The sequence below is a fragment of the Apostichopus japonicus genome, chromosome 19 (genome assembly GCF_037975245.1).
Source record: "Apostichopus japonicus isolate 1M-3 chromosome 19, ASM3797524v1, whole genome shotgun sequence".
Classification (NCBI taxonomy): Eukaryota; Metazoa; Echinodermata; class Holothuroidea; order Aspidochirotida; family Stichopodidae; genus Apostichopus; species Apostichopus japonicus.
The window spans coordinates 22496912-22523038 of NC_092579.1; the positions used below are offsets into that span (position 1 = coordinate 22496912).

The 26127-nt window shown below is 40.7% G+C and overlaps 1 protein-coding gene across 3 annotated transcripts in view; it reads left to right on the forward strand.

The window, feature by feature from the left end:
• Positions 1-26127, forward strand: part of LOC139960027 (kinesin-like protein KIF19) — an 82406-nt gene that overhangs the window by 36830 nt on the left and 19449 nt on the right. For all 3 annotated transcript variants that reach the window (XM_071958039.1, XM_071958041.1, XM_071958040.1), the window contains 6 exons: positions 952-1033; positions 1282-1413; positions 2740-2861; positions 11597-11733; positions 13496-14138; positions 18714-18825. In XM_071958039.1, the coding sequence (XP_071814140.1) occupies positions 952-1033; positions 1282-1413; positions 2740-2861; positions 11597-11733; positions 13496-14138; positions 18714-18825 (1228 nt within the window). The remainder of the gene's footprint in view (positions 1-951; positions 1034-1281; positions 1414-2739; positions 2862-11596; positions 11734-13495; positions 14139-18713; positions 18826-26127) is intronic.

Sequence of the window (26127 nt, forward strand, 5' to 3'; positions counted from 1 at the left end):
TGTGTGTAACTGAGGTATAAAAAAGAAACGTGACATCCATTGTAAAGTCCATTATGTTGCCTCAGATTTTATTTCAAACGATCGATAATAAGAAATTCAAAGTCGTTTAAAAGTGGTACATGCTTGTTTTTGTTCTCACCCATGACTTAAAACTAACTCTCAAAGACTAAGGTAACTTTCATAATTACTTACCTAGAAGGACTACAGTTCTCAAAAAGTCTGTCGATAGTCTGTTGTTACGTTGACCTCATGACACAAACATTCCATTCCGCTGGAATATGGAATGCTGAAAAACTTCTGAAAGATTAAAAAGGAAAATCTCAACTGAAAAAGTGAACATGAAACTGAAAACTGGACTGAATTGCTGAATATAGTGGAGTTTGGAAATGCAGATATTTTTGTTTCTTTCGGTTTGAAGAATAGACTTACCCCTGGAAATTGGATGTCACATTTTGTTTTTCATACCTCAATAACACAAACAAGCTTACGAATGGGGGGGGGGGGAAGGAGGCTGAACCAATTGTTTGTTTTGGGCTAGCTCTATACTTTAGACTCTAAGAATTCAGTATCCTAACGGAAGAATATGCGAGAGTTAAGGTCATATCTGTGAGTTTAATACTTTCACCAAAGCTTTTTCTTCATTTATACGGTTGTTCCTAAAAACGAGGTGTTTAGTCACTGTGTTACAGTAAGATGATATTACAAAACTTTGTATATACATATTATTAGACAAAAGAAGAGAAATCAGATATTATTCATAGTTGACAAATATAGAGTATAGTTTTAGAAAATATATTGGAATTTTTCGGTCCCCCTGGGACCTTTGTCAGCAATACTTGGCAGTGTAATGAAAAGTACATGTAATGACCATTCCCCTCCCCTCCCACCCCCCAATAAAAAGAAAAACTTAATTGATCAATGACTGTGAAATGTTTTCTTGCATTTTTCTAGAACTTGCCAAACAAAACAACCAGTGATGAGCAGAGAGAGATTCTAAGCATGCTGTGTAAGGTCCACGAGCTGGAAATCGAGAGTATCCTTTCTGATTAATGTCAGGTAGTTGGAAAAGGATGAGGGAGGGGGAGGGGTGACCCCTCGCAAACATGATGGACCCTTTTAAGTTTTTCTTCCATTTTTTTTTTTTCATTTTGATTTCTATTTAATCATTTTTTTTTTCCATTTTTTTCCGTTTTTTTGTTGAGGTTTGTTAAATGTTTTATTGTTAATATTAAGATACTTCAAAGACTGTCTTTTCCTTAGCGGTCTTACCCCCTTCACCAGACACCGAGTTGAAGTCAGAAGCCCTTGTCAACACCCATGTGATGGAACTGAAGGATGCAGTGCATGCCAAGATGCAGAGCCAAAGAGAACTCTGTGACAAGATCATCCATCAGCAGAAGGAACTATTAGATGGTGAATAAAAATTCTAATATTGGCTCCCAAAATTAAAAATGTAATAACATTGACATCGAGGTCCTTATAGGTCAGAGTTCAATAAAAAACAAGCTGTCCACCCGACAGTCAACGGTACTGATCTTTATTTTCGAGGACAGAAGTTCACAGAGACGAACAAATCCGATCTTTACCGTTAGACTGTGTGATAGGATAACTGATAAACAGCTTCTCTAAACAGCTGAGAAATATCTTATCACGTTCAGGGGATATCACATAATTAACGTTCCTTCGCAGAAAAGGCTGATGACTTTGATGAAGTATAAATATGACATCATCTAGCAACTTTGGGCTTCAATTAATGGTTTTCTTTGATTTATTACAATGTTTTAATTCCATGTAGTAGTGGAGATTGGGTTTGCAAATGCTAATTCTAAAATATTTAAATTCTTAACATGATCATGATGATGATGGCATTGGTTTTCAGTATCAAACACTGTTGACATTCAACCTTGAAAATATGAGAAGTAAAACAAACAGTTATGTAAAAAGTTTCAAATATTTAGTGGCAGTGTGCCATCACATCCCAGGCACGACATTTAAAACTAAGATATTTTTCCCAAACGGTGCAAAATTTATACATATTGATTTATGCACATTGAAATACATATACATATTGATTTCATGCATACGATATTCTTCAGGCACAACAAAGTGAATAGTTGTTTAACCTCCTTTGTATGAGTCATGCTGTACGTTCTTCAATTGCCAATGATGTCATCAAAAAAAAGTCATATATTTAATAAAAATGTTCTAGCAAAACGGTTTGCAATTCTCAGTGGAAGTAAAATGTGACCTTTATCACTCCAAGAAATGGATGATATTTTGATAAATTTTACTTGTGTTGTAGTTAAATTATAAGTATCGCCTTGTGTTACTGAATTGTGGTATTTCTATAAACTGTTTGAACTGTCTGAACTATAACATTTAGAACTTTCTAATAATTTACATCAATTGTAATTTTAACTGTTCCTGGTTGCTTTGCTTTTTTCCCCCAACTTTCTGTTGCAGAATTCTAAATGTTATAGTTCAGTCCCATTAAAGTCTCTCAACAAACTCCATTAATATTTTATCCTCTTACAACATTATATCTTGCACCTCTTGAAGTAAAAAACTCTATAATTGGCTTTCTCTAAAATTCGATCTCTTGGAAATTTTTTGAAGAGTACTACTACAATTTTTGGAAGAGTACTACTACAATTTTTGGAAGAGTAGTTAAAATTCCGTTATTCAAATACTTAAATAATTCCTCGCTAAAATTTTTTTGTTTTCTTTCTTTGCTCGTAGAAAACCACGTTCTCTATACGCAAGAACTGGAGGAGCTGTACGAGCTGTATCAATCAACCGTGCTTGAGGACATTCCAACTTGGAACAAAGACTTAAATCTGCCTCATATTGAAGGCATCAAGGTAAACAAAAACAAAAATAATTATCAACACTTTCTATTCATATCTTGTCGTAAGAACATTCATTCACAGGGCCCTTTTTTTTCCCCAGTAATTTTTACCAAATTTTGCAAATAAGTGGGAACTTTTCTTGTCATACTGGTAAACATAATTTACTGAGACGTTTTTTTCTAAGGTTTACTGTTCAACATACATTGCAGCCATTGGATTCCTTGCAATTTATCTGTGTTTAATTAGGTTTGTGTGGATCTAGTGATTTTAGAAAAAGGAAACCCTTTCTATTGAGATGGTTTCTCATCGTGTTTAGCAAGCCATCCGCTGAGAGAATGCACACGCTAAACAGTGTTCATCCTATGTTGCTGTCATGAGCAGGCCTGCCAAGAGGAAGCAGGTGGGGGGCGGGGGGTATTCCCGGGCCGAGGGGCAATTGGAGGTACCGGGAAAATATGGGATATAGAAGAGTGTATTCTCATTTCACAGTATAGTTAACGTAGGGAGTAATGAAGCGTCACAATAAGGGGGCTTGATGATCGATAATTGTTCTGCGCGGATGTCTCTGGTCATGATAAAACCCCACTGGTTCACCCTGCTATGTTATCGTGCATTCTCATGCGCTTGCATGAATGGACGTGTCATAGCTTTGGTCAATTGTTCAGGGAACAGAGTCATTTATCTGCACTTGGGGCACAGAGGTCAAAAACTGCAGCAGCTTCAAATTTCCCGCTATGACGAGGTTAATGAATAAATATCAAACAACAGAGGTTATATCCCCTGTAGACCAGAAGTGTCTGTTGTGTGAAACTTTGCAGCGCAAAATATCATGTCGTAAGGAGCCTGGCTGCAGCCAGCATGATGGATGCAGCCCCCCCTCCCCTTGAGAGCGTTGCGGTCAAGTGGTTAAGGCAGTGGACTTGTGATCTAAGGATTGCTGGTTCTAGTCCTGGCCAGATCATTTTGTTTTGTCATAGGGCAAGGCACTTTATCTCCATTGCCTCTCTTCACCCAAGTGTATAGATGGGGACCTATGAGATCAATTGTCAGTTGGGCGCTGTTTAGCTGCTGCCATGTGGAGGGATTGTCTCTTTGTGTGACAGGTTATCGTTGACCAGGGTAATATTGTGATGCGCTTCAAGCCATTGGGAAAGGCACTACATAAAAAAAAAATGAAAATATATATGCGTCTGACTTTTGACACGGTGCTTTATGACAGTTCATAAAGTGACGGCTATGCGGCTATCTATCCATCTATACAAGAAACGTTATTAATCCCCAATAGCAATCAGGTAAAAACAAGTCCAGTATTTTCATAGACACCCCAGAGGGGAGATCCTCTGTATTAAAACGACACCTCAGATTCACACAAAAAGAAATGGGGTGAACGGGAACAGCCGTAATACGATTCAGGGCATCAGAGTTTGTGTGATTCTTGGATTGTTTGTTAAAATGTGAAAATTTATACATCTCTTCTTAATAAGAGACTATAAGAAAAACAAAATGGGTTCTTGACAGTAGAGGATTAACCAGTATAGTCCTTTGAGAAAGAAGCATCATCATCAACATTGGGAGGACAGTCATTTCATTTTGATGATGCCCTGTAACCAAAGTGGTACACAAACATTTAAACATGTAAACAAAACAAAAAACAAACAAAAAAGAAGAGGCAAGAAAAACAAAGAACCAACCTTTTGAATGCAAGAAAGAAGAAACAAACTAACCATCATTTTTTGTTGAAATTATTATTCATGCAATAAGTAACATCTTTATCCTTGAAAATTGCACTGGTTTCTAATTTGCAAAATGGTATCAAATTACCAAATTTTTTGTCTTTATTCTTTATGCCTTTTACTGGCTTTCAGAATTATCCCCCCCCCCCCCCTGATATCGCAGTGATTGGTGTAATAGGTAAAATTTACCATACTTGATACTTTGGGATCTTTTCAGCCAATGTATATCCCTCATCTTTAATTTTTTTATTCTTTCTTTCTACCTGCTGGAGATTGGATGAATGCATGAATGTTTATCCACTACTTAAATCTCCGACGATAAATAAAGGAGATCTCGATTTAAATCCCACAGAAAAATTTTCGGGGTATAAAAATTCAGTCTCCTCTTCTGATTATAACCGTCAGTGTTACAAAAAACATCACACGTTCACTTCATGAAATCCATCGACTTATTCCTTCATAGCTCCACAGCATCAGTGTCATTTGTCGTGTGTTTCTTTTCAGAAATATTATGCAAATCACTAAATAACAGACTAATTACGTTCTTATCATTTTTTGGCACGGGGCCATTGTATATCTGACATCAGAGATAACCAGTTTATTTACACTTAGATCGCAAAATGATCAACTTTATTTCTAATTTCAATATGTGCGTCATCTTGAAATGGAGTCTTTATATACATTATCACATGCGTTTTTGAATGCTTGTGTAATTTAGTAGTGGGGTGGGAGGGGGGTGGGGGAGGAAAGAAGGAAATTGCATGTTCAATTTAATGTGCTCCAACAATGAGATTTATTGAAAAAATATCCTTGACTTTTATCAGATCCAGTTTGCTATGAATTTTTCATTTTGACTATTTTGAAATTTGAAAATAGTTATTAAGAGTTATTGCAAAAACTTGGAAATTGCTCCTTTGCGGCTTTTTCTTCCAATGTTTGATGAGATTAATATTTTCAGTTTCACAAATCTATGATACTTTCTCTTGCTAGGAAAAGATTAATGTCCCATGATCTGCCATCGCCTTTCCTCGTACCCCATCTAACCCCTTCTCTCACCTCTTCCACCTTTCCAAAAGACACAGCATTTGTTTCATACCGTGTTTACAGCACTTTAAAATACAGACAATATCAAAAAATTAAAACTAATACTCTATGAAAATGAGCTACTGTGTTATATATTGAACAAGAAATAATTGTATTCAAGTTTAATAGAGGGCCTAACGTTTTGATCCCAACCCTATTAACCAACTTCTTAAGAAGGCGAACATTTTTAAACCTCTGTCTGGACCCCTAACTTTTATAATATTTATTTACCTACTCAGCTTTTTGAAGTAGATGAGGATTAATTATTTATTTTCTTCCTCTTTCTTGCTGTCTCCCCCTCTCTCTCTCTCTCTTTGAAACATTTATTCTGAGATGATCATTGCAACATACTGCTTTAAAGCGTTACATGGGCTCTTGCAAATTTTTTTTTTAACAGTTTGACTGTTAAAGTAAAAGAAAAATTGACTAATAAGATATGCATAGATGCCTTGAAGGTCTGTGAATGCAATTGCATACACAATCAACTGACATAGAAGCAGTTGAATGAAACGAGACCGGGTACAATTCATCTATTTTCCATCGTTCTAGTACTGAACTGTCTATTTTCTACCAAACCTTACAGAACAGCCTTTTTACACAGAGGCAGACCGAAGGCTCGTTACTTATTGAATTTGTCAAATGACACATATCACTTTCAATTTATGAAGGGGAAAATAGTTTACTTTCCATTTCCCCACCCCCCCCTCAAAAAAATTAAAAAATGAAGAAAGAAAAAGAGGAAAAAAGAAAAAGAAAAGTCTACTGCCTGCGGGTGACTCGAGTTGGTGATGGATGAGAAAGCTCACCGATTGAAAACTGTAAAGAAATGGACCTCATTTAAAATGCAGAAATCATTAACGGCAGGAAGGACAGGTTTTGCGACTGGTTTCTGGTGGGATAACCGGGTCGAAGAAACCTTTGTAATGTTTACCGTTGAAAAAAGCAAGGAATGTTAAATGTGTTTCACAGAAAACCGGACAAGTAGAACGGGTAGTGAGAGTTTAATTAATATGCTGACATTTTTCGGTCCCAAAATATGTGCCGAGGGTAACACATTTATATTGAAATTATTATGATTGTTTGTGTGACACCATCTTAGGAGAAAGATGTTACATTGGGCTATTTACTGGCAACATGCCAGTAGATATTTGCATATTTACAAGTAGTCAAAAAATACATATTAAGGATATAAACACATGGCATTTTAGTCGATTGAGAATTGTCGGTCCAAAAATTTGGGCACGATATCCGTACCTGGCAGTCGCCCCGTCCCCTCCTATTACTGCTTGACATCAAGCAAATATTAATCAGGCTTTTCCCATCTTTACCTGATGTTTGCTGTAATTCAGGAAAGTGCCAGTGGGCAGTTGACTTTTAGGATGTTAGATTGTTTACAAAACCACTTGGATTTTTTTCTTTAGCAAGTTGGTGGCTAAAATATTGTGAAATTCTAGTTCAATATGATACCAGGGAGTTGTTATGGAACAACTCCCTGATGATACTATGTACTGCATACTTTGAATTGATAGGAGACAGGAAACTCGGCAGTGAATAATTTGAAAGTGAGGTAACAGATTGGATGTGAGGTAACGTCAAGGACTAGTTATGAATTGCAATAGTTTTTTGTGTAATTGCCGCTTAGAATGAATCTGTTTGAGTCATACCACACTACTTATGAATTGGTTGGAGAGATGAACTTGTGAAAACTCATCTTATGCGTCAAGCATTCATCTTTGTTAAACCAATGCTTATTTTGTTCATTTAATTTTTTTTGCTTTCTTTTCTCTCTTTCTCTCCGGCGCCATGAGCACCCCTTTCCTGGTGAATATTCCCGCGTTATAAATCACCATTATTATTATTTTTATTATGATTATTATTACCTAAAATTCAAAATACCAAACCATAAATAGAAGCTACTCCTTATCAGAATTAAACTCCTCATGATATTACAGCATCTTATCGTAAGACACAGTTGCAGAAAAGAAATTGTCACGACATCAACTCACCTGAGATTAGAACGTAATAATACAACAGTTCAGAATTAACAGGGGTTTTTTTCTCTTACGTTTTCCTTTTGTTTATTTATTTATTTATTTATTTATTTATTTTTGTTACAATATAGCATTGCTTCTTCTGGAAGGCATAACTTGAGAAAAGAATAGGAAGAAAGAATGAAAAACCCAGAACTGTTAATCAAATGGCTTATCTATTGCAATTAGGTTCTGTAGGGTAAATAAAAGTGAAGGGGACCTTGTGTTTAATCCTAGAGGGATCTAACTGTAGAGACAGGGTGCCTCAACAGATCCCTGCATGCAAGGAGATCCTGCTAGGATCAAAAGGATGTCACACCATAGATCTGACTCTCTAATACACAGGCATAAAGTGTGTAAGTTGTTATATACAAAGCCAGTACCTGCATGTGTGACGATCCCTGCATGCGAGAAGATCCTGCAAGGATCAAAAGAATGTCACACCATAGATCGGCCTTTCTATACACAGACATAAAGTGTGAAAGTTGTTATACAAAGCCATTAGCTGCATGTGTGACGATCCCTGCATGCGAGGAGATCCTGTTAGGATCAAAAAGAATGTCACACCATAGATCCGAGTTTCTTTACACAGGCATAAAGTGTAAAGTTGTCATATACAAAGCCATGGCTGCCTGCATGTGTTCATTCTTATTTATGATTAGGTGAAATAATCGCCTCTTGATTTCACCAAAATGGGGGAGGGAGTGAGGGGGGGGAGGAATTTATCTGAGTGAAAAAGTGATTTGATCATGTGAAACTAAGAAGTCCTCCAGGCTTGGATAATTTTTGTTCTTGGTATTATGATGCCAACCAGGTGCATTAAGGTACAATAATGTGTCTCATTGAACATTTGAGTGTGATGTGTCAATACAGCCCGAAGGCTAAGGGAGAGTAAAACAACATTTCTTCCCGCTCGGATGTAAGAGAGAAGAAAAGGACAATACAAGAGGAGTAGACAGAAAGATTAAACAAGAATTGACCAAAAAATAAAATGGGGGGGGGGGGGGAATCGAAGGCGATCATTCATGTGGAGCCTCTGTTCCGAAGATTTTCATCAGAGTGACAAAGATTTGAAAGCGTCCCCAAATATTTTAAGCGGGTGAATTGCCTCGAGGGGAAGCTCATCAAGACAGCGAAAATGTTGTGAAATTTTTACTTCCACTTGGAGATTGAAGTTGGGGGAGATATCGATATCGCCGTGAGCTGTTATATAAAGTACAGACTAAAGAGGGTTTCGAATTGCGTTTCATCAACAGATGTCTCTCTTTTCTCTGTACGGGGGGGGGGGGGGCAAGCTGGACTTGCTGTCAGTGTTTAAAGGAATATTCCTGTGATGAATTCTGAATACATAGCACATTGGAATAGCTACTTAGCAAACATCTCAAATGAACCACATTTTCGAAAGGAAAAAAAATCAGAAAAATTTGAAAAATTTTGAAAAATTGTCTATCAAGATGACATATTAAATGCCCCCCATCTACTGTGATTTCCACTTCTTGGAGTATGGGAGGGTTTAACCAGTCAAAATAAGTTTCATTTTAATATTAGTCGACAACCATATCACAAATTAAGGACCAGATATTTAAAGGGGATGTTTTCTCTCTTTAAGCTAAGACTAATATAACGATTATCTACCACTGGAATGGCCCTTTAACTCTTATTACACTCCCTCAAGAAAATGATGGAACATCAGATTATTTCTAGATATCATTGGATTTTTTTATCATTTGATCATTTTTTTTATAATAAATTATGTTGTTTATATCTCTGGAGATATAGTGTCAAAGGGATTGATGGGTACAATGACATTTTCTGCAAATATTATCAAAAGTTGGCTTTGATGAATCTTGCAGTGTGATCTTGCTTTCAAAGTTTTTTTGTCAAAGATGCCTTTAGCTGAAGAAAGAGAGAAATAATAATTTCACATGTATTTTTTATTAAGCATGTAACATGTTTTTTATTTTCTCTTTTAGTAACTGGTTTCTCAATATACATAGCCAAGAGGTAAAATAAAATTACGAAGCAGCGCCAAAAAAAAATCTTTTTTCTTTGATGGCTGCCGTTTGAGTTTTAAGAAAACTTATTATATTAGCGTATTATTGCCCTTAGCGACTGAATAATGTGGAGCTCTTTTTTTATTTTTGAGATAAGAATACATAGTAAAATGTAAAGTAATATTATTAAAGTCTGTATATAAAAGAGGCTCAATCTCAGTTGGAGCAAGTGTAGCAACACTTCTTCAGCAAGTTTTGACCTTTATAGAGCGCCTACTACATCTAAAACCAGTAGAGAAACACTGTTTTTCCCTCTTCCTTCAAAATTATAAAGTTATGGCTTCCTCTGAGCTAATCAAATAAGGAGGACTTGAAAACTAGTGAGTGTGATGGGAGCGAAGGTATGGGATGTGTAGGAGGATGAGGGCGTAATTAAAGTCTCGTGTACCAAACTTGACTCGAGTACCAATTAAAATGCACACTTTTGAAGAGATCGTGAAACTTTTGTAGTTCTTTAAAGATTCAAAATTTTGTGTTTTTCCCGAAAAATATCGAGTACCAACTAAACTACACACATTTGAAAGTAGAAAAAAACAATGTGAAATTCAGGAGTATAGATTCGTATGTAGAGATGATTGCATAAGTAAATGGCAGTTATGGAAATGATGAGACTGAATACTCCCAATTCAATTAATATATAAAGCTATTTGTTTTGTCTTTGTGTATATATATATATGTTTTGGCTGTAATTATGTCAAAAACTTGGAAGAAATCAGTCTGTAACAATCAAAATTATTTATGGAAATTTATGGACAATGTCTTTGCAATCGTGTCGCAATTGTTGACCTTGCCTGGACGAGTATTTTGCTATTTGATAACGGGTCAAAAAATTTAATTCCCTGGTCTATTACCTTCTACTTCTGGCTTTACATCGCAACAAAGCTCTGATCAAAAATTGAAAAAAAAATTCTCGGCATAATTTTTCGTCCAGCCGCGGCGACGACAAATTGTTTGCATCGTGCGTGTCGTAGAATAGTTAAACATCAATTACACATCGTGCATCAAATTTGGAATGTCGCATTCTGTCGTTAGATCTCATTTTATGCCCATTATTCCTTTCCTTGCTTTTTTTTCCTCTCTCTCATACCTTTAATACTACATGGAGAGCTATGTTGTTATGTCCCCAAGGGAGCTGTTTTGACTTAGCGATACACGAATGCTTCCCCCCGAAGAGAAACGAAGCAGCGAAGAAACACTCGCTGATAATGAACTGCAGCCCGTTCTCCCGTCATGATTGTAGAATACCCCTCCGTACCTCCCGGGTTGATTTTTATCTCTTTCCCACGCGAACGATTTTCAGTCCACACTACTCTTACCGATCAACGGGAGCATATTTAGCTTTTATGGAAAAAGGAGAAAACTTAGGACTATTGATTTTTCTTCTTTTCCTTCTTTAGTTCTCTTACTTTTAACCTGGCAGAGGGGGGGGGCTCTCATCATTTCTTGTCGACTAGTTCCGTTTTTTTTTTTTTTGATATGCGAGCGGCCGTTAATAGTACGATAACGTTTGAAATTGGATGGAAAGCTTTTTTCCTACACTAGAGGGTGTATGAGACAATGTCAAAAATGTTTATAAACATCAACTTAAACATACAGACACGAAATCAAACCAACATTTATGACCGTAGTGACCAGCTTTTGCCGAAGTTACAAAACGTTTTTATCGTCGATTTTCTTCATAATTTTGGGATACTTAATCTTTGAGACCGAGGTTCTTTGATATTCGTGATAAGGTTGATTCCTCATTCTTTTGGGTTTATATTATGTTCTCTATTTTTTTTATGTCTCTGTTTTGATTGGTTCCTGTGTTTTCATTGGTTGCGGTTTTCCTTCTTCTCTTCGTGCAGGGCTCGTCGATGCTGAATTTGAAATCTTCGAAGACATCGGATCTTTATTACGACAACGAGGGCGATGAAATCAAAGATAGGGGGACGGAGAAAACCGAAACGAGAAAACCGATGAAAAAGACCTTAGATATGTACGAGTAAGTAGACTTGACTTCTAAACGATGGAAGGTGGAAAGGGGGGAGGAGGAAGCAAACTTTATCGTTATCCTTGTCTCTCTTTGACAGAGACGATCGGAGTCATCGAACTAAGAAACGATACTTCATACAGTGGACCGCAGTCTAAAAATGACATCACAGAGCCACTGACATTTGGAAGCTTTTAATGTTTTCTTGAAATTCATTACATGGAAAGACATCGTCTATAGATGACAAAGTCGATGAACCTATTATTGGCATTGCTTGCTTTCAGAATTCACAAAATTTTGCACCCAAAAAATAATGAAATAAATGGCCAGATATGTGGCAAAGTTTGGAGTGAACTGAATATTCCCTACTTTTACCATGAAAATAAAAATAAAAAAGCAAGTTTTTACCTCCCAGTAAAAAGACTCTCACAACACACATAGAAAACAAGACGCAACTGCTGACCGAGCTCCCAAAAAAAACAATGTTTTTTTTTAAACTGTGACAATCAAGGGAGATATTCATTTCGAGTATCTTTGTCATATATATTTATATATATATATATATATAAATATGTGTTGGGTTCACTCCTGATAGTTAAAAAAAACTACTGCCTCTTGGTTGAAGTTGGTTCAGCATTTCCTTTACCTGTTAAAACCCCAAACCATTATAGCTTGCAACTCTTGTTGGTATCAACTCTTGTTGGTATGTACTGTTTTGGCAGGGTGTTACAAGTTCATGCCAATAAAAAGTGGTAGAGGTCCTCAGATCATAAATATGTAAAAAAAAATGGCATAATGCAATGCGTATATTATTTCAATTTCATGTTAGTGGTTGTTCTTCTGGAAGGAGAAGTGCGCTGGAAATCTTACCGAATGTACTATTTCCTTCCCCCACCCCCCTGCCACACCCACATGGCTATTCACCCAACTTCCCACTTACAAAACTCACAATCACACTCAATAAACAGTTTAATGTTTTGCATTATGATTAAATCATAATAATACTTCATATTAAATTCTTTGCACAGACAGACAAAACTATCTTTTGAATCCTGGACCCCACACATAGCCCAACCACCCCCACCTCCCTCCCTTTCATTCTGATCACCAAGTTTTATACTAACAATCCTTTTCATTCTTTTCATCCTTTTCATCATAACTTCCTTTTAAGAAATAATTCCTTTTCATCATAACTTAGTACCAGCAGATCCATTAACAGAACTTTTCACAATTTTTTTATTTTGGCTCACCGCATCACCTACTACTTTCTATCCTCCCCATGCCTTCTCCTCTACAACCCCCAACCCTTCCTTCCCCTTCCCCTTCCCCCTCCCCCACCCACCCCTCCCCCTCCACCACCCACCTCTGTTTGCCCTAATTGTCTTGCAAAGCTTGTAGGTCACACAGGTTATGTTATTCCTGTCACTAATCTTTGTAGAGAATATGACTCTCAATCATAGAGATTTAAAGACTTTGTCGGTAGTTAACTCCTTTTGCACTTTATCTTTATAGTCATTCTGATGACGGAAACATATGTCTTTGGCAGTGTCATTTAGAGTTTAAATTCAGTCAACTGTAAAAGCCAGTTCATCTTCACTAGTATATCGGCTAAGCACTTCCACTTTGATAATTTTCCGTGAATTCTTCGGGGAATAATTTCTGCTTTCATGTCAATGGTTATTTCCGATTGTTAATTTATTTATTTATTGTCATTTTATTTATTTATTTTATTTATGATTATTACTGTTATTATTTGGTTTATTTTGCTTCTCAGTAAAATTGAGAACACTAGATTTTTCAGCCCTAGTCCAAGGAGTAGACAATTCAGGGAGAGAATGGACAAAGTACCTTCAGTGCCACACGTACGGATTCATTCCCCGACGCTGACGCGGCACGGTAGCCTTGCCTCCCTGGGAGAGAGGAGAAACAGGCCCGTCTCGCCCCATCTCAACGGACTTCATCCCCTGTCTCCGGAACCGACCACCACGAGGCAACACAAAGAGAACAGGAAGGAAATCATCTTTCAGACGAAGAGCATCGCGGCCAAAGCAGCCAAGAAGAAGACCACGGGCCAATACGACCGTAGGAAGACTTTTGACCGGACTCCGGCGTCTCTCCACTCCCTGCAAGAGGTCCAGGAAGTCAAGGAGGAGGATGATGAGGAGGAGGAGTACGAAGCCTACCTGACGGCCTCCAGACTCTCGCGCCACAACGTGAGGTCGAACAGCCGCAACTCGCAGGTGGCGAGCCGGCTGAGCAATCTAGACGAGGTCGGATCGATCGGCGGGAAGGAGAAAAAGGCTGAGGGCGCCGACAAGAGAGTGAATTATCGGGGAGGCGTGAAGAAGATACACATCAGCAATCGACAGGTGATGCAGCAGAAGATGAAGAGACGAGGCAACGACAGTAACGAGGAGGTAAGTGTCGGCCGATTAGCCATCTAAGGAAAAAAAACAAAAAACATCACAGTTTTGGTGAACTTTAACAGTGGGCGGAAATTTGTTTTTTTGGGGGGGGGGATGGGAGTTGCTTTATGCTTCTAGAAACAAGCTCCGAGGCATGTAGTACACAAACATTGATCGTATCAAACAAGAACATCTTTTTATCCTTCCAGTGACTGCAAATCTCGCAACAGGAAAACAAAACAAAGCTCTATTTTACAGTGTAAGATGGAGTAGTTTATGTTTTTAGAAAAAGGCCGTAAACTTTTGCCCATCGGTCCTAGTTTTTTCTTGATTAAACATGTTTTTGTTCCTTGTGAGTATTAAAGACCTTTTGAGAAGGAAACAACTTGTCCTCTTAATAATAATGCTGACATTAGATCTCCCAAGAAATTCTGAAATCTGATGTGGCATTTGGAAAAATTGCGAATCGAAATCCCTAAAGAGTGCCTGGATCATTCGTCCAGTACCCTGGGAGTCTAGTCTTTGGTGACGTATGACATCGGCTGCCAAAATGATTCATCCACAGTATAGCAACTGCAACCCTCTCATTCCTGAAAGAAATGAGCAGAACTAATGAGATTAAGAGAGGAACGCCCCCTTCAAAAAGGATTATGAATTTGCCTGGCTATGTGAGATGTAATTAATATGATCCAGCTTAAGACAGGTGCCTTGGCAAAAACAAAACCCTCAGGCTCAATGCTCAACAAAATGTTTGACTTGATCATCTACATTTTAAGGTTTGAAAATGAAACCACATACTCAATAACCGACCTATCTTCACCCTTTTATCTGTTTTTTAAAGGCCTCGATAATTTTCAAAGGGTTCCATGCGGAACCTCTAATTACAAGAGAGAAGACTTATGCCATGAGGATCGAAAAAACCTTTCAATATCTAAGAATTTTTTTAAATATCCGAGAACCACCTTAAAAAACACGGTTTGTTTCTTCATTCTATGACTAAAGAAAGAGAGAAGGGGGGGGGGGGGGGAATGGCTCTCAAACTCCTTTAATGAAGAACATTTTTTTTATGAAAGTGTAGAAAAGTGACTGGCAAGAGATAAAAACATGAAATTCTATTAAGGAAAAAAGGGATTGAAAGTAGTCGACTACTTTATAATCATAAAAAGATACTTTTTACAGAAATGATAAAATCTAAGAAAGCCTGGCATTCCAACCCCTGGTGGATTTAGACTGACCTATTCCGGCTAGTAACAAAGTTTACAGAGATACAAAGATACACAGTATCATCGTGTACATATTTGATTTACATGTCCAGGGCAGAATTTGAAGGATTTTTTCGCTGGTGTGTCCCTCGACAACCAGGTCTTACTTTGTTGGTCGTCCTACAGCAAATTTGGCCCCCCCCCCCAAAAGAAAAAGGGAAAAAAATAATGTAGTAAAATAACAAAACAGACCAACATGTACACTGTTGGAGAGATGTGTAGGTTTGGTAAATAGAATACCAGCTGTAGGCCAGTATATCCCCCCCCCCGACCCTTCGATTGGATCATAGGACCTATCAATAAATTTGTTTTATTTTTGGGTGTCTCAAAATTGAGAGAGGATGATGCCAATTTATTATCAATCAAGACAGTTTTCAGCTTAGTGGCTATGATGTCATTATGACTCCTGCTGTTGTCAGACGCATTCATAGAATAACAAAATTTATAGAAAGTTGAAATATCTGCCGTATCAAATGCTGTACGATTCGACCCCAAGATGCAGACGATTTTTAGTAATTAATTAAAACCATGGTCAGTCAGTATTGGCCCCACATTTTAACAGACTAGTAAAAAAAATGTATCAAAACTAATATCCTTGATGCTCTGAAAACCTACCACAAACATCTCATACGAAACAATATTTCCCCGCAAATTTTGTTTTGTGAGTTTCAACTCGTGCGGTCTACTCGAAGAACCTTTATGTATAATATGTAAACCTTTGACGACTTCTTTGAAGTTTCATAATTTTTTATTTCTCATTGATTGATATAATCATCTTCTTTGAAAGCAAAATTATATGAAATATTAATAATTCTTCATGTTCGTTATAAAGCCACATGACAAACTCAGCACCTGAGTTCTGCCAAATAATTCTCACGCCTTGGGTGGGAAAACATTTTGCGCGTGACTCCACAGCCATAAGACTGCTAATTAAACGTGAGGAATATACACCTGGAGATTTCTCTACCCTTGAAAATTATGCCGCTCATTATATTTTCAAAGTCAGCAAAACCTACAGTGGAATGAGACATAGTACCACTCGTCTGAACAGCTTGTGCTTTATACTCTGACGTGATGTCTCTATCAAAATACATCAGAAATGTCATAAAAACAAAGTTTACAACGTTCGAAAAATGTCAAAATATTTTAGCCCTTTTTTTCGACACAGTCGACCCCAAACAGACACTTGTAAGTTGAATGCAAGGAGAGAATGAAATCAATAACTTCGTTCAGAGCTTTTTTTTTTTGCCTATATGGTAGGAAATAGTTTCCTCTCTTCACTTAGTGAAGAATTGGCTGGGTTTGCCCCATCATCATTCACATTAAGATTGACCAGCGCGAAAAAAGAGACAGGACCATTTTTTCATACTGGATGTTTTGTTGTGTCATTGACATTTGGCGAACAAGATGCCCGTGTAGGTCACGCGTTAGGTAAAAGGATTGTAAAGCTCGTTGAAGTACCCATTTTAATTACGACTGCCACTAAAGAGTGTACGAGAGAGTGTTTTCGTCAGGGTCTGAGGGCTTTTAAAGCGGTATAATTTGTGACTTTAAAGGAAAGATTTTATTTTTTTTCTATAGGTTTGTTTATCGATACTTAAATCGACAGTAGCCGAGGAATCGCCAAAAGATATAACATTTTCAGTGATTTCTGTATTTAAGGAGAAATATCACTTTATCAGTCGTGCTTGCTACTAAATCATGACATTGCAAATTTGTGTCCCACATAAATTTGATTATTGAAATATTATAACCCTGGTAAACTTGATATATGTGAGGGGGAGGGGGAGGAGGGAAGGGTTGTGAGGGGGAGGAGGGAAGGGTTGTGTGAAATGCTGAACAGTTTGATGATTTTCATCGTTAAATATTTTGTGATCAGTCGAGATTATTAATAAATATAAACTTTGTTTGAAAGTGTTCATAGTTTAAATGGAAGTTTTGGTTCAGTATAAAAGAAGAACCATTTTTGGGGGTTTGGAAATTTTTTGGTAAATAAAATCACTAAGTTTATAGAAAGTTGAGTACTTTGTGGGGCGTTTTTTTTTTTGGGGGGGGGAAAGGACCACATCATGTGTAGCCCTATCATTGGCGTGATTAACAAGCATTCTCTCAAAAATGTCATTTCAACGAAAGCAGTGTTGTAAATATTATACTCATTCCGATAAGTAGAAACTGCTATTTTATTGTACATCAAACTTGCAGGTGTTTTTCTTCACAAGTTAAACAGATGATTACTTGTAGGTTTGTATATATCATTCCTGTCACACCATCTGCATTAAAGTTGGTTTTTAAAGATGCAAGTTGTCACCATAAATATCCCAAGATAATTGCCATAGTCTTCCAAATCTACCTGTGCAAGAGAAGGTGTGAATCTCAGGTTCAGTTAAGTAATCCAAGGAGGGGTTGGAGTGGCATGGAAGGGGCGGGGGAGGGGGAGTAGGAGGGGTGATTGGGAGGGCTTGGCAAGAGAAGGTGTGAACCTCAGGTTCAGTTTAGTCATCCAAGGATGAGTTGGTGGGGCATGGGAGGGGTGGGAGATGGGGAGGAGGAGGGGTGATTGGGAGACCTTGGCAAGAGAAGGTGTGGACCTCAGGTTCAGTATAGTCATCCAAGGAGGGGTTGGAGTGGCTGGAGTGGCATGGGAGGGCTAGGGGAGGGGGAGGAGGAGAGGTGATTGGGAGGCCTTGGCAAGAGAAGGTGTGAATCTCAGGTTTAGTATAGTCACCCAAGGAGGGGTTGGAGTGGCATGGGAGGGCTGGGGGTGGGGAGAGGGAGGGGTGATTGGGAGGAATTGGCAAGAGAATGTGTGAATCTCAGGTTCAGTTTAGTCATCCAAGGAGGGGTTGGAGTGGCATGGGAGGGCTGGGGGTGGGGAGAGGGAGGGGTGATTGGGAGGAATTGGCAAGAGAATGTGTGAATCTCAGGTTCAGTTTAGTCATCCAAGGAGGGGTTGGAGTGGCATGTGAGGAGTGGGGAGGGTGAGGGGTGATTGGGAGGAATTGGCCAGTCATTCTTTCCTCTTTATTTTCTAAGTGTTGTTTATTTGTTCAAACTCGGTGTTCATTTAGTCTGTCCCGAAAAATAATCAGTAATTATTGTGATTGTATAAGATTGTAGGACCCACAGTAAAAACCCTACATACTAACTAATCTCAAGCACTGGGGGTGATTAGGAAAGTGGTCTCTGAGAATTCTGTCTTTCCTTTGTTCTTTAAATCTTTCCTTGATCTATTGTTGTTTTGCTTTGATCTTTTGTCTTTTCATTTGTTAAATGTATATTATGTTTTTATGTATATTATTCCATCCATGGTTCTATTGTTTTGCAGATCTTGCCTTTTCAGAGGAAATACTCCACTCTGAGTAATTTAGCCATCAGTGAGAGTAAGCAAGCTGGCAAGAAGGCATCAAGACTCAAGTATCCCATCAGCCATCATTCTGGTGAGTGCAGCATATTCGTAACCATTGGTAAAGAAGTACCAGATAAAAAAAAGAATTTTGGTGGCTACCTACCATTGTCGCTACTTTTACCATGTCATTCAAAGACTTCCTTACCCCCCCTCCCCTCCCCCAACATTTTTCCTTATCCCCTCCCCAATTCTCCCTCCTTTTCCCCTCGAAAGAGGGGGGAAAGTGCAGGCCCCCTTTTCCCGTCGAAAGAGAGGGAAAAGTGCAGTCCATATCCACAAATGAACAAAAAGAGACAAAAACAATAAAACAAAAACAATAAAACAAAAACAATAAAACAAAAACAATAAAACAAAAACAATAAAACAAAAACAATAAAACAAAAACAATAAAACAAAAACAATAAAACAAAAACAATAAAACAAAAACAATAAAACAAAAAGAGAGAAGTAGTACTTGAAATGTTACAAGTTTTAAATTCTGTCATCTGAAGAAAACCCTCTTCGCCCCTCTTCGCCCCTCTTCGCCCCTCTTCGCCCCTCTTCGCCCCTCTTCGCCCCTCTTCGCCCCTCTTCGCCCCTCTTCGCCCCTCTTCGCCCCTCTTCGCCCCTCTTCGCCCCTCTTCGCCCCTCTTCGCCCCTCTTCGCCCCTCTTCGCCCCTCTTCGCCCCTCTTCGCCCCTCTTCGCCCCTCTTCGCCCCTCTTCGCCCCTCTTCGCCCCTCTTCGCCCCTCTTCGCCCCTCTTCGCCCCTCTTCGCCCCTCTTCGCCCCTCTTCGCCCCTCTTCGCCCCTCTTCGCCCCTCTTCGCCCCTCTTCGCCCCTCTTCGCCCCTCTTCGCCCCTCTTCGCCCCTCTTCGCCCCTCTTCGCCCCTCTTCGCCCCTCTTCGCCCCTCTTCGCCCCTCTTCGCCCCTCTTCGCCCCTCTTCGCCCCTCTTCGCCCTCTTCGCCCCTCTTCGCCCCTCTTCGCCCCTCTTCGCCCTCTTCGCCCCTCTTCGCCCCTCTTCGCCCCTCTTCGCCCCTCTTCGCCCCTCTTCGCCCCTCTTCGCCCCTCTTCGCCCCTCTTCGCCCCTCTTCGCCCCTCTTCGCCCCTCTTCGCCCCTCTTCGCCCCTCTTCGCCCCTCTTCGCCCCTCTTCGCCCCTCTTCGCCCCTCTTCGCCCCTCTTCGCCCCTCTTCGCCCCTCTTCGCCCCTCTTCGCCCTCTTCGCCCCTCTTCGCCCCTCTTCGCCCCTCTTCGCCCCTCTTCGCCCCTCTTCGCCCCTCTTCGCCCCTCTTCGCCCCTCTTCGCCCCTCTTCGCCCCTCTTCGCCCCTCTTCGCCCCTCTTCGCCCCTCTTCGCCCCTCTTCGCCCCTCTTCGCCCTCTTCGCCCCTCTTCGCCCCTCTTCGCCCCTCTTCGCCCCTCTTCGCCCCTCTTCCCCCTCTTCGCCCCTCTTCGCCCCTCTTCGCCCCTCTTCGCCCCTCTTCGCCCTCTTCCCCCTCTTCGCCCTCTTCGCCCCTCTTCGCCCCTCTTCCCCCTCTTCCCCCCTCTTCGCCCCTCTTCGCCCCTCTTCGCCCCTCTTCGCCCCTCTTCGCCCCTCTTCCCCCCTCTTCCCCCTCTTCGCCCCTCTTCGCCCCTCTTCCCCCCTCTTCCCCCCTCTTCCCCCCTCTTCCCCCCTCTTCCCCCCTCTTCCCCCCTCTTCCCCCTCTTCCCCCCTCTTCCCCCCTCTTCCCCCTCTTCCCCCCTCTTCCCCCTCTTCCCCCCTCTTCCCCCCTCTTCCCCCTCTTCCCCCCTCTTCCCCCCTCTTCCCCCCTCTTCCCCCCTCTTCCCCCCCCCTCTTCCCCCCTCTTCCCCCTCTTCCCCCCTCTTCCCCCCTCTTCCCCCCTCTTCCCCCCTCTTCCCCCCTCTTCCCCCCTCTTCCCCCCTCTTCCCCCCTCTTCCCCCCTCTTCCCCCCTCTTCCCCCCTCTTCCCCCCTCTTCCCCCCTCTTCCCCCTCCTCTCCCCCCTCTTCCCCCCTCTTCCCCCCTCTTCCCCCCTCTTCCCCCTCTTCCCCCCTCTTCCCCCCTCTTCCCCCCTCTTCCCCCCTCTTCCCCCCTCTTCCCCCTCTTCCCCCCTCTTCCCCCCTCTTCCCCCCTCTTCCCCCCTCTTCCCCCCTCTTCCCCCCTCTTCCCCCCTCTTCCCCCCTCTTCCCCCCTCTTCCCCCCTCTTCCCCCCTCTTCCCCCCTCTTCCCCCCTCTTCCCCCCTCTTCCCCCCTCTTCCCCCCTCTTCCCCCCTCTTCCCCCCTCTTCCCCCCTCTTCCCCCCTCTTCCCCCCTCTTCCCCCCTCTTCCCCCCTCTTCCCCCCTCTTCCCCCCTCTTCCCCCCTCTTCCCCCCTCTTCCCCCCTCTTCCCCCCTCTTCCCCCCTCTTCCCCCCTCTTCCCCCTCTTCCCCCCTCTTCCCCCCTCTTCCCCCCTCTTCCCCCCTCTTCCCCCCTCTTCCCCCCTCTTCCCCCTCTTCCCCCCTCTTCCCCCCTCTTCCCCCTCTTCCCCCCTCTTCCCCCCTCTTCCCCCTCTTCCCCCCTCTTCCCCCCTCTTCCCCCCTCTTCCCCCCTCTTCCCCCCTCTTCCCCCCTCTTCCCCCCTCTTCCCCCCTCTTCCCCCTCTTCCCCCTCTTCCCCCCTCTTCCCCCTCTTCCCCCTCTTCCCCCCTCTTCCCCCCTCTTCCCCCCTCTTCCCCCCTCTTCCCCCCTCTTCCCCCTCTTCCCCCTCTTCCCCCCTCTTCCCCCCTCTTCCCCCCTCTTCCCCCCTCTTCCCCCCACGTAGAGGAGGGAACATTTTTCAACGATAGCATTAACTCATGGAGTGCCTAATCATGTGAGTAACGCACGCTAGACCGTTGATTAACCCCGTTCATTCATACACTACCATTTGTGTGGGGGAAAAGTCATAAAACAAAACAATTTTGGTTACATATAACCAAAGATTTATTAAAGTGATGCCCCGTAATTTTACCGTGCGTTACTCACAGGATTAACCACGGTCAGCTGACCTGAATGGACCAATAGGATTTAGGAATCTTTACTAAGTATGAATGAACATGGATTAAACCACACAATACAAATTAAATCTGCCAGTACTTAAATTTCCTATTTTGTCATTTGGGGGAGGGGGGGTGGAGGGAAGAGATAGAAGAGGGAACATTTTTATAACAAAACTTTGTAATGAATCGATAAGAATATGGCTAGGAATTCATCAGACCGTGAAGCACATGTACGAGCGTTCATCTCATAATTTTGTCACAAAATCCAGGACTCGGGTCATTATTCTCAACCGACTTTTGCCGTCCCAAGAGCCCAAAGGCCATAAAGATAATGACGTTTGTTTTCACAATGCATGCTGGCAGCTCTCTGCGGTAATTGAGGCAATTTTCTAACGCAGCGTAACACAGTCTATCACCTTCGTTTACCCAAGATATCGCTGACGGAAATAATCCTGAGAGCTTTACGGCCGATGCGAAAATGCTCAAAATCATAACAGCAATGAAATCGTTCAGCTTTTTTTTCCCCAGCGACTTGCCATATTTGGAAATGTCGGGTTTTTTTTATTCAGTGAACTTGGATTAGTTTCCATTTTTCAGTTTGATACTTTGATTAAATTATTTTTCAGCGTGTGGCTTCTCATGAAACCGTCTCTTGTCTTCGTTGTGCTATGAGAGTAGGACAGGGATTATAAACTATAAAGGCAGCGTCCATTATCATTATTTCTAAATTATTCATATGTAATTCAATATTAAATTTCAATGTCAATAATGAGTTTGAAATGTTTCAATGTTTCCTTTGGAACATTTCAATCAGAAGATGATGATATGATTGATATCTATATATATATATATATTCAAAATTGTCAAATGCAATTAAAAAACAAATAAAAAATGATAAAGAATATGCCATATTTTAGACACTATATTCCTCAAATATTTGGAAAAGTTAATGACCAGAAACGCAGAGAGACTCTGATAGCTAAATTATTTTTATCGTAAACTTCTATAAGTCAACAGTCGATGGGTGATTAAACATACTTTCTTTTGAAATAATTGCAATTTTGGCTATTTATCTAATTTTACCATTATTCCATAATATAAAAAAAAAATTACAATGTAACTTCATGGGTCCTAACTATGGATAGCAGCATTTCAGGCACATGTCAGGGTAATAAATACAATTTAAATAAATCAAACATACAGTAATTAATACTTAATTCAAATTGTGAGCATCAAACACAAACAAGCTAACATAAATTGTCAATTTGCTATAAAATGTTTTGATGAAAAGAGTCGGTTGAGTCCTTCCTTGCTTCTATCAGACTTTTAAACAAATCGGAACAAGATTTTTCCTAGTTTTGAGGAAGCTGCCTATCGATAAACATGTCTGCCATAATCAAGGTATGTCGAAGATGGTTGGGGGTTTTTTTTGGTAAATTTCTTTCTTTTTTATATCAGCTTGGGTTCAATTTGCTTTGAGTTCAATATTTATGAAACTTTTGCAGTCATGTTTCACTTCGAATACAACAATTTACGGCTGGTCCGAGGAAAAGATAAACTCATAGCTGCCCTCCGACATATCAAACGACGATCATGAAAAGTCGATTCAGTTTTTGGACGATGTGACAAATATTAAAAGAGTGGAAGCAATTAAGAAACACTGCTAGATCTCATGGGCAAACTTAAGAGTCAAGTTCACGTCTTTTCCGACATTTGACCGACTTGTGAGACGCATCGAGATTTCTGACGATGTGCAGATAGAATTACATAGAGGAGATTATAGGCCTCAACTATCGTGGGACTTGAGGAAGCCCTCCAAAGAAATTAATATGCCAATTATTTTGGTAAATTGATAAACGTTGCCCGCGAGATGAGGCATGTAACAGAAGATACGATGTGAATTTTCCAGCTTTTATTACAGGTGTGAAGCACCGGAGATTATGAAAAGCAGTACTCAAACTGCAAGAATTTAAAAAAACATGAAAATCGCTGGAAAGAGCTGTAGGCTGCCCAGCTGCGCCGTACTCTACGACAGAAAATCATTACATGCAACATATTATATTGATATATAAATATATATATACATGTATATATGGATAGATAGATATATAGATATATAAATAAATACATATAAATATATATATTAATGTAAATACATATAAATAAATACATATAAATACAAATAAATATATAATTGAAAACGTAATGAGTTGGAAAATTTAGAATAGTGAAAAACCTTCCAGCCTCCACCGGGATTCGAACCTGGGCCTCCCGCTTTATATGCGGACACCCTTACCAACTAGGATATGGACGCTGATTGTATATCCAGAGGTTCAAAACCAGTAAGGCAGGTCGTAATTCCACTGTAGGCGATTGTCACCTGTATCGGACATATAGTTTATATGTTAACCTTTAGTATATGCATGTAGGTACTCAAAAGTTTGTGCATGCATAACACATGCTACATATATGAGATTTTAGAGGTGTACAAACATTGACCTTTGAACTTACTTGGAACCTGCTTGGAACGGTGGGCCGCATCTTTATGATTAGTTTTAGTATTATGTGTCCCCACAAGTCAATCATATGCTATATCTATAACGTGATGTTGGAATATATACACCATATTGTACTGCTGGGAAAATGCTATACCAGCTCGTAGGAGCAGGTAGTTGTTATGGAAGGAGTCATATGGGCCGTATGATCTCGTGCTGCCGATTTTTGTATAAAATAAAATGCGAATAGTTTCGTCGTGTAATTCTCTATAAACATGTGACTGAATGTGTGCTGCTTATGTACTTTTATTTGACGAAACGACTTGCTTCTGGCCTAACGTTCTTCAATACTTGAGGTCAAAATAAAATAAAACTGTGAGCAAACAGCTTATCCACTAGAGAGCCTGTGTAGAAAAAACATGCACATAATACAGACAGGTTAATGAGCATGGTGAACACAAAGAGATAGATGTAAGGGGATTAGTAGACAAGGGATGGAGAGAAGAATGAAAGATAAAAACCAACAGGGGAAGAGGAGAGGTAGGAGATAAACAGTGGAGGGACAAAGAGAGGATTAAGGGAAGGGGGTAGGGAATAAACTGGATAAGGACAAAGACAGAAAAGTGTGGAGAAAAAAGGGGTGGAAAAAGCTATGGGAAGAGGAGTAATGGAGGGGGGGGCAAGGGGAGAAGGAGGGGGAAAGAAGAAAAGTTAGTCATGTCCTTCCTGAATGTTGAGCCCATGAGGTTGAATGTTGCGAAGGCGTAGCATCCACAACCTCTCTCTGCTGATTCGCACTAGCTCAGGACGGCTACCTAAGGATTCAATCCCCTATAGAGATGTAACGTCTGCCCACGTTGAGTCCTAAGGGATAGGTTAATTTGCTTTTGACAGGAAATGGACATGTGAACTCTCCTACTAGACAAAAGGCTAGAAAGTACAGAAACAAACGATGGTCCAGTTAATCTTACTTGTATTTAACGCAACTTTGGAATATATGAATTTACAAAGCAATAAAGTGTATGATTATGTACTGTTCATCGTTAGGCTGATATTCCGTGCGCTGAGCCCAGTTCGAAGAATCTCAGTAACCTGACCCTGCGTCGGCAGAACCTCAGTAGCCTGACCCTGCGTCGGCAGAACCTCAGTCGGCTGTCCCTCAGTACGCTGAACCTCAGTTGGCTGTCCCTCAGTACGCTGAATCTCAGTCGGCCGAACCTCAGTATGCTGAACCTCAGTTGGCTGAATCTGTCGGCTGAACCTCAGTACGCTGAACGTGCAGTATGCTGAACCTCAGTAAGCTGAAGCTCAGTTGGCTGTCCCTCAGTACGCTGAACCTCAGTAAGCTGAAGCTCAGTTGGCTGACCCTCAGTGAACTGAACGTAGGTAGGCTGTCCTTTAGTCTGCTCAACTTCAATAGAGTGACCTCAGCGTGCTGATATTCAGTTGTGTTATATTGAAGTCCCAGCTGGCCGTTTTACACTAGTCTGATATTAATTATGTAAACTCGTACAGATGCAAGGAAGGGTGTAACTGTACTGGATACTAAGCATAGGCAGTTCCTTCAAACTCCGCCCGGTTGTTAATTAGTAATAGTGGTGTTCTATCAGACCCGTCTGCTTCTTTAAGTATAGTCCTCAGCCTCGGTGCCTAGAAAACTGGTTGAAATAATTACTTCCCCCTCACTGTGGTATCTGGGTTTTCCTACTCCTACGGGGATTATATGACTAGCCGGACATCATGCCATAACGCTATGCTGTGCTGTACTGTTCCTCTAAAGGATGTTCTGTACATCTGTGATGTGAAATGAAAATGGAAAAAAAGACAAATGATTTTCCAAGATATGATTT